Source organism: Corvus brachyrhynchos, unplaced genomic scaffold (assembly GCF_000691975.1).
Source record: "Corvus brachyrhynchos isolate BGI_N302 unplaced genomic scaffold, ASM69197v1 scaffold89, whole genome shotgun sequence".
In the NCBI taxonomy this organism is placed as follows: Eukaryota; Metazoa; Chordata; class Aves; order Passeriformes; family Corvidae; genus Corvus; species Corvus brachyrhynchos.
The window spans coordinates 599,574-608,262 of NW_008246063.1; the positions used below are offsets into that span (position 1 = coordinate 599,574).

General features: G+C 47.2%; 1 protein-coding gene across 1 annotated transcript; it reads right to left on the reverse strand.

Annotated features, from left to right (window-relative positions):
* Positions 1-379: 379 nt before the first annotated feature.
* On the reverse strand, positions 380-4,897 carry LOC103623887 (prostate stem cell antigen-like). The gene is made up of 3 exons (XM_008643061.2): positions 4,472-4,897; positions 1,969-2,073; positions 380-810 (listed from the first exon to the last, which is right to left on the reverse strand). The coding sequence occupies exons 1-3, from the start codon at positions 4,521-4,523 to the stop codon at positions 599-601; spliced, it is 369 nt and encodes a 122-aa protein (XP_008641283.1). The 5' UTR covers positions 4,524-4,897; the 3' UTR covers positions 380-598.
* Between the last annotated feature and the right edge of the window lie 3,792 nt (positions 4,898-8,689).

The following is an 8,689-nucleotide window of genomic DNA, read 5'->3' on the forward strand; positions in this document are numbered from 1 at the left end:
CTCATCCAGATCATCAATAAATATATTGGACTGACCCCAATACTGATCCCAGGGGGACACCACTGGTGACCAGCCACCAGCTGGAGGTGGCACCTTTCCCCACCCCTCTGTGGAATCAGACAGTTTTTAACCCGGACAAGAGTACACATTCCCAAGCCCTGGACTGCCAACTTTTCCAGGAGAATATTGTGGGAAGCAGAATCAAAGGCTTTCCTGAACTCCAGATAGATACATCCACAGCCTTTCCCTCATCCCCTGGGGGGCTTCAGGTCACATTGCACAGCAGTGACCTGGGCTAGACATCAACCGGCTACACAACACCCACAGCTCTGCTGCAGGCAGAAATAGGTGACTGAGTAATAGATACCTGACACACACAGTTGGTGGAGAAATAACTTTATTTGAGGTGTTTTGCAGATAACATGAACACAAATTTCCTTATCTGGTAGCACTCAAGCTTTGCAAGATTAAAGCAGAAGCCATCATATGGCTCCCAGGGTGCTGGGTGCCCAACACACCCCACTGCTCCTGGTTACAATTCCTGTTGTTAGAAGGGTGCTCCAAGACTTGCTGTGGTCATGGGAGGCCTCTTTGCTCCTCACAATTTGTTGTTGAGGACGGTCCAGAGCACTCCGGCCGCTACTCCTCCCGCCAGCCCATAGCTGGACCTCACACTGCCCGCGGCGTTGACATTGCAGAGGTCACTGCTGCAGCAGGAGATGTTCCTGTTGCCCACATTGAAGTCCTGGTAGGATGCATCACATGAGGAATCGCACCCCTTGCTGATGATGCTGAAGAGCCCCACGACCCCTGGGAGGAAAGCAGGACCATTATTACAAGCACTCAGTACAAGCCAAGCCTCATGGAACTGAATAATGGGATGCTGTTCTTATCTGAGCTCGTTCCTTGGGAGAAAAATTGGAATCACAGAATGGCTTGAGGTGGAAGGGACCTTCAAGATCATCTCATGGGCAGGGACACCTTGCACTATCCCAGATTGCTCCATGCCCTGTCCAACCTGGCCTTGGACACTTCCAGGGATGGGGCAGCCACAGCTTCTCCGGGCCCCACCACCCTCAAAGCAAGGAATTTCTTCTTAATATCCCATCCATCCCTGCCCTCTCTCACTGTGAAGCCCAAACCCAAACATCTTTGTTGCACGGAGCCTTTCAACACCTGGGAAATTATGGAAACAAGGTTATTCCCATATCAGGAGGCAGAGTTATTGTTTGATTTGTTTCTGAGAGGCACAGCCCATTTTTTTGGTCAGTTTTGGCAGCTGCTGGTTACCAGCAGATTTTGACCTCTGGGAGATCCGATCCATTCTCCTCCAGGAGATCTAAAATCCATTCTGGGCACTAAATCTTTGCCATGTGCAATAAATAAGGAAGAGTTCTACAACATCTTGGCTCTCCTGCATGTGAATGCCATGGATTTGCACATTCCCAACCAGGATAATTCCTACTGGCGGTATCACATCTACTGCCTGACAGAGAGAAGGTTCAATGTGCCACTGATGCATTTTGTGCTCCAGGTCTAAGAGCAACTCAGCTGTCAGCACAGATATGGACAGGGCAAACCAGATCTAGAATGGGAAGATAAAATCCTAATTTTTCAAGGTTCCCCACAGACACAGAGATGAAATTCTGTCATTTTCATTGATCTCACCTCAAATCTGCGCTTTCACGACCAGGTTGGACCAGGCTCAGCCCCTCCCATTTTAATTCATGTTTGCAAATATTGCAAAAAAAATTAACCATTGCCCTTGCAAGCAAATAATTTTTGGTGTTGTGAAAGAGAAATAAACCTAATTTTGTGCAGGCGAAACACATTTGCACACTGAGGTTTGCTGGCCCAAACTACCTGCTGTATCCAAAATGGGTGAGCCTGGATGGGACACCTGAGGCTGGGAAGATGTTTGGCTCCAGCATCCCAACTAACTCATTTTCCACCCCCACTTTTCCTTACGGATGACATCTGTCTTGCACATATTCTTCTCGCCACACTCCATCTTCGTCATGCACTTGGAATTGCTGAGCTGGGATGTGCAGCTGTAGCACTGCAAAGATGAACCTGCAAGAAACCAAGAGAGGTTAGGAGAGAAATCAGGGAATTATGGAATGGTTTGGGTTGGAAGGGACTTTAAAATCATCCAGTTCCACCCCTCTGCCATGCGAAGGGACAACTTCCAGTTGACCAGGTTGGTCCAAGCCCCATCCTACCTGGCCTTGGACACTTCCAGGAATGAGGCAGCCACAGCTTCCGTGGGCAGCCTGATCCATTTTTTCACCACTCTCATTGTAAAAAATGTCTTAATTATAGTCAACCTCAATCCACCCTTTTTTATTTTTAAAAAATTACCCTTAATCCTATCCCAACAGGACCTCCTAAAAATTTATCCCCAACTCTCCTGGAGCCTCTTTAGGCACTGAAAGGGGCTGTGAGGTCTCCCCAGGGTTTTCTCTTCTCCAGAGTGAACATCCCCAGCTCTCCCAGCCTGGCTCTGGAGGAGGGAGGCTCCAGCCCTTGAAGCATCTCCATGGTCTCCCCTGGATTTGCTCCAGCTGTTCCATGTCCTTCTGATGTTGTACCCCAGAACTGGACCCAGTCCTGCAGAAGGAGGAACAATTCTATACCTCTCATGTATCTTCAATCTACCCAAAGCTCTCCAGACAGAACATCCCCAGCTCTCCCAGCCTGGCTCCGGAGGAGGGAGGCTCCAGCCCTTGAAGCATCTCCATGGTCTCCCCTGGATTTGCTCCAGCTGTTCCATGTCCTTCTGATGTTGTACCCCAGAACTGGACCCAGTCCTGCAGAAGGAGGAACAATTCTATACCTCTCATGTATCTTCAATCTACCCAAAGCTCTCCAGAGAACTCAACCAAGTGTTTGCACTGGGAAATCGGACCATTCCTGGGCATCCTCAAAGGAAGATATCTCCTCTGCTTTGGAAAAAAAAATACTTTTTTCCATTTTTTTATGGATTATAATGCACCTAGTTGAGGTGGGAGTCAGGTTTGGCAGGCGCTGAAGATATTTTGGATGTAGTCAGTGCAGTGAGGGAGCAAAAAGAGAGCAGATGGAGCTGGGCTTGAAGAGAATAATGGAATGGTTTGGGTTGGATGTGATTTAAAGATCATCTCATCAGGGACACATCCCTCTAGACCAGGTTTCTCCAAGCCCCATCCAGCCTGAGGGATGGAGCAGGATTTTTCAAAGTCTCCTCGCATTGTCTCAGTTCTGAACTTGTGACTCTCACTCTCCATCTCCCCCCTCTTCGAAAGCAAAGTTCAAACATGACTTTTACCCCTCTCTGACCACCCTGTTCCCACTCCCTCAAGGAAATGTCTCTCCACAGGGGATGGAAATCAATGCTGGCAACACCTGCTGGGCTGTTCTGTGCATCCAGCAAAGGCAGGATAAACCTGACAGTTCCCAAGTGTCCAGCCCTGGTGACAAATTGTCCCCAGAGGAGTGAGATTGTGGTGTAATTACCTGTTCCTGTCACCTACTTGTGCCGCAGGCTGTCACTGGAGCCTTGCAAGTGTCAGTTAACGTTAATATATATGTATATATTTCCTTTAGATCACCAAACCTGTATCATGAATCCCCCAATTCAGTTGCATAAAATACTCTTTTAGGATACTGAAAACCCCTATTTAGAAATTAGGGATTGAAGGAATTAATTTGAGGCACTTGGTGTCCCTCTGTCTAAGACACTCCGGTGTAGACGACTGATGCAGTCACAGAGGTGAGCAGCCAACCCCCAATTTGTCTGAGTGCTGCACTCTGTTCTCACATTGTTCTGACTTATAATGCCATAAAAGTCAAATTTTGAGTGCTCTGATGGAAGCTGGCAGAGAGAAAGGTCTGTGGACTGTGCAAGACCCTTCACAGCTTATTCCTTAGGCATCCTCTGCTGATTGAAAAACTGCTCAGATTTGATTCTTCTCTTCACTGGTAAAAGGGAAAAGCTGCTTTAAACCCTTTTTTATTTTTTCTCAGTGAAGCTATAAAAACATGAGGGTGTCCAAAGTCCACCCATCCACTCTATAAAATAACACATCATGGCACTGTTGTTTTTACTGTCTTACACAATTCTGGAAATCTGGATGGTGTCAGGGTCTGCTTTTGAAAGGAAAAGTCAGAAGAAAATTTTGGAGGAAAACTTTGCAGAAATATTGCAATTTTGATAGCCTGGGAAGAAGGAAACCTTAACTGTGTGGTCTGGCTTAAAAAACTTGGATTTTGATTAATTCAGGATTTCTCTTTCCTGGAAGCTATGAGGATTCCACCATCCCCAGGATGGCACTGTGCATTTTTCCCACTCAACACCCATCCAAAGGGATATATCTTGGGATGACCATGTGCCAACATCTCTTCCCTCCCTGCCAAACCCCACCACAAATCCTTCTCCCAGACTCAAGATCTGCAGGAAGGGCTGGAGGGTGGATCCTTTTCGGGATCTTACCTGAGTCCACGCACAGGAGTGCTCCCAGCAGGAGCACAAGGAAAGCCTTCATCTTGGAATAACCTCTCTGGGGCTGCCTCTGGGTAGTTGTCCCTCCTGGGGCAGGTTATATATCCAGGGAGGCAGGGCATGCCCACAAGGCCATCCCTGAGAAGGCACCTGAGGGAGCTGCTGGCTGGACCAAGGGAGGGGTTGCTTTGTGCGTTGGGATATTTGTGTTTGGTGCCTCTCCTGTTTCCCTGCCACTCTCTGGGCTCCCCTCCACCGCTGCCACCCCCGCCTTCCCTCCTACCCTTGGGCAAAGTGCTCACAGGAGTGGAAAAAGCCCCAAATTCTTCTGAACAAGGCCAGCCTTATGCATTTCTTCAGAGTCACTGAGGCTGCAGTGGCACCCTGTGAACGAGGCTCTCCACCCCCGTGCCACCCTGAGTGGAGCCATTGTGTTTAAATTGGGGACAAAATGTTCTTTGAATCAACAACTTCGGGTATTTATCTGCCTGTGTGAGCGATACTCGTGATAACAAGGTATGTGGTAGGGAGGTATGTGGGCAAATTAAAAGTGCATTGGCCTTTCCAGGTATTGAGGAGTTCATTCGGCCTCATTTGCATTTGTTTTCTGTTGAAAAGCAATGGCCAACTCCTTTTTGATGTTTGAAACCCAAGGGACTTTGTGATGGATTTATTTTGAGATGTTTCATTTGTGACTTGGTTCTCTTTGTGTCCCTCTTGTCTGGCAGAGGCTGGGTACAAGTTTGGACACTTGACTCATAGTAGACTCAATGTCAACAACCCAGGCTTGTCCAAAAAATGCCACTTCTCTGTCACAGACAGGGTGAGTTCAGCCACATTCCAGCCTCAAGTGTGAATGTTTGCTCTCGTGGGTTGAGCAGAATCCTCTCCCATTCCTCACATCCTGTGACCACTTCTCAGGACATGCCAGGGCAAAAGAAAACAGGGGTTTTTTTCTAAATTCAATGTTTAATTAATTTATTTTTTTCCTGGGATCCCAGTGCTGTGCATTTCTTTCCTTTAGGGATTTATTCTCATGCAGGAATTTTTCCAAATTGAAAGGAAGGTGTGCAGGTGGGTCATTGATCGGTGGCTGTGGGGTGAGAGGTAGACAATAAAACTCCTGCCCTGATTTATGCCAGTGGAGAGTCTAGTGGAGGAGATGATTTGAAAATCCTGGTTCCTCCATGGGGATCTTAACCACTTCCACTTGGACTCTTCTGTGTAAAACACGCCTAAAAAAACATCCCAACACCTTCTTTCTGTGTCTATTGGCTTCTGCCTCATCATATTTTTACAGACCAGATCATTTATAGTCAACCTTTATGGATAAAAAAACCTAGTACTTTTTTTCAGGCTCTGGAGTTCCTCATTCAGAGCTCCTTAAGGCTATTTTTCTTTTTTAATCCCTTAGGATTGTCCCTGTAGGGTTTGGCTTTTTGTGGTAGGGAAGAACAGGGCCAAGGGGGAAAAAGCCCTCCCTATCAAATCCACCAAGGCCTGGAATTAAATATTTCTTTAAAAAATCCTTGATAAGGAATAAAACTCTTTCCATCTCTCCCAGGGCCATTATTTTTATTCTTTTTCTAACATCAACCAGAAAAACCCAAACCTTGTGGTGCTGTGAGAGAATCTGACAGCTGAGAGCTTCTACATCCCCCAGTCCTGCTTGCCTGAGGCCGTGTGAGATCCCGGGAATTCCTGTATCGTTACATGAATTGTTGATTCTCACTGTTTTTTGGGAAATTGAAGTGCAATTCCTGCTCGACTCCTGAAGATGGCAAACATGTCCCGTTATAATTCCACGTGCATTAACACACACTTATCCATAAGATTGGGTGTACATGGTGGTGTTTTCTTTTCCTGAGGTTATTAAATTCCCAATTCATCTGCCTTCATGGAAAAGACCATCAATTCCCTCTGGGAATCTCATGATGCTTGAAAATCACTTAGAGTTTGTTTTTTTTAATACTGTTTTTGCTGTCACTGCTGATTCCTGATAGAGCTGGGTCTGGAGCTCTTTGTTTGGGAAAAGGGGAAACAGGAGTTGATTATTTGCTCTATCCTGGTTCTGGATTATTTGTTCCTGCCTGGTTGGGAAAATGGTGATGGATCATGGTACAGACCGTGGTGTCATGGATCACATCGAGGAGTGGCCATGAGCTGGATATTTGAGGAAAAAAAGGTGAATAGGTAAAATCTGGACAGAAAGACATCAAAAGGAAGTTTCTCCAATTTCTTGGATATCTGGAGGGAAGCCTGTAGGATGACAGAGTCTTCGAATCACAGGATCATGGAATGTTTGGGTTGGAGGGGTCTTCCAGATCATCTTATTCCAACCCCTTGCCATGGGGTCCAAGCCCTGTCCAACTTGGCCTTGAACACTTCCAGGGATGGGGCAGCCACAGCTTCTCTGGAAAACCTGTGCCAGGGCCTCCCCACCCTCCCAGGGAAAAACTTCCTCCCAATATTCCATCTAGACCTCCCCTTTTTCATCTTAAATCCATCAGCAGAAGAGAAACAAAAAACCCCAAACAAGCAGAACCCGTCATAAGGAAATGAAGCTGAAGTTCATCATCATCCCAGCTCCTGGATGGACTGCAGCCCTTGGAACAGCTGGATCACCAGGAGATCCTCCGCATTCTCCAGACTCTGAGCTCAGACTTCTTCTTCTTCAGACACCTTCTTGGATGCCTTAATTCCAGCCAGGATTAAGGGCAGGAACAAGAGGAGCTGCTGTCCAAGGCTGCCTGGCCCTGAGGAGGGGTCACTGAGTTGTTTTCTCAGCATGGTCCTGCCTGCCTGTAACTCCTTTCCAGGGTATTCTGAAGTCTCTGTGTGCAGTTAAAATGGTATGCAGAGGGAATTTTATTGGCTTTTCCGCTCCTGGATGGTGTTTCACAGGGAGCTGATGCTGCCTGCAAGTCTATTCATGCTGGGGGAATTTGGGATATTAGAGGAAGGGAATTGAGTGACCAATTTCAGGCATCCAAGTGGGAATTTTTTATGACTTTTCTTGGGAACACTGCCTCAGGAATACTCAGCTGTCCCAAATCAGAATGGGTGGGGAATAAATGAGGTTGAGTCACCAGGTTGGGAGTGAGGCAAATCTCATTATGGACTTTTCTGCAAGGAGGGAAGTGTGGATCCCAAATGAGGCATCGGATTGGGTATTCAGGATAACAGATGAATTGATAAGGTGAGAAAAAGATTTCAAAAGGAGGAGGTATAGAGCTGTTTCCAGAGATGGATGGATGGATGGATGGATGGATGGACGGATGGATGGATGAAAAAGTAGGTTTACATTGGATATTGGCAAGAAATTCTTCCCTGTGAGGGTGATGAGGTCCTGCCACAGGTTGCCCAGAGAAGTTGTGGATGCCCCATCTCTGGAAGTGTCCAAGGCCAGGTTGGAGTAAGCTGGGATAGTGGAAAGTGTCTCTGCCCATGGCAGAGGGTTGGACAAGATGTTCTTGAAAGTTCCTTTCCACCCAAACAATTCCATGGTTCTATGGAAAGACACAGAATGTTCCTTTTCTCAGCCTAAAATATTTCTCCCCCATCTCCCAGCTGTTTTCCACTCTCCTGTGGCACGTCCTGCAATGGACATGAACGTTGCTGATCCAGCAGCAGGAAAACTGGTTCCAGCTGCTCCAGAGGTGCCCTTGGCTGCCAGCAGAGAGAGGTTCCAGCTCCCACATCTGTAGCTATTTAATACTGTTCCATGTCATGGTCCAGCTCCCACTCCAAGGATTTATATCCAGGTTTGCTCTTCAAATGAGCTTCGGAGCACATGGATGCAAGGCTGGGACTCCTGCTGGAATTCCAGAGTCCAGCAGCAGGGACTGGAACTGCCACTAGGAGCAGAGAGGATGCAGAAAGGTGTTTAGGTCTCTGTCACTCAGGGACAGGGCTGCTCAGGGACCTTTGGCTCGAGCCTTCCTTTCTTTGTGCCTCTTTTTCCTCCAACACCAAACAGGGCTTGGAATTCCTGCATCCCAAGCGAAGTTTTGGGATCTGTGGGTGCCCACAGGTACAATCAGGGAGCAATGCAAAAGTTTAACGAGCAAGGCGCTTGTTTGACCTTGAGTATTTCTCCAAGGGTCTTGGCACAGAGCGAAACATCCAGCGATTCCCATTTGGGATTTCCGATTTGCGGAGCTATCCTGACCAGCCCTGGAGAAAAATTCACCTTCACATCCCACACAT

Excerpts from the sequence above, each read along its gene's own strand:
- LOC103623887 (XM_008643061.2), bottom strand. The coding sequence starts at position 4,523 with ATGAAGGCTTTCCTTGTGCTCCTGCTGGGAGCACTCCTGTGCGTGGAC. Across the intron at positions 2,074-4,471 it reads ACTCCTGTGCGTGGACTCAG|GTTCATCTTTGCAGTGCTAC; the intron begins GTAAGATCCCGA and ends GGTTTCTTGCAG. Across the intron at positions 811-1,968 it reads GTGCAAGACAGATGTCATCC|GGGTCGTGGGGCTCTTCAGC; the intron begins GTAAGGAAAAGT and ends CTTTCCTCCCAG.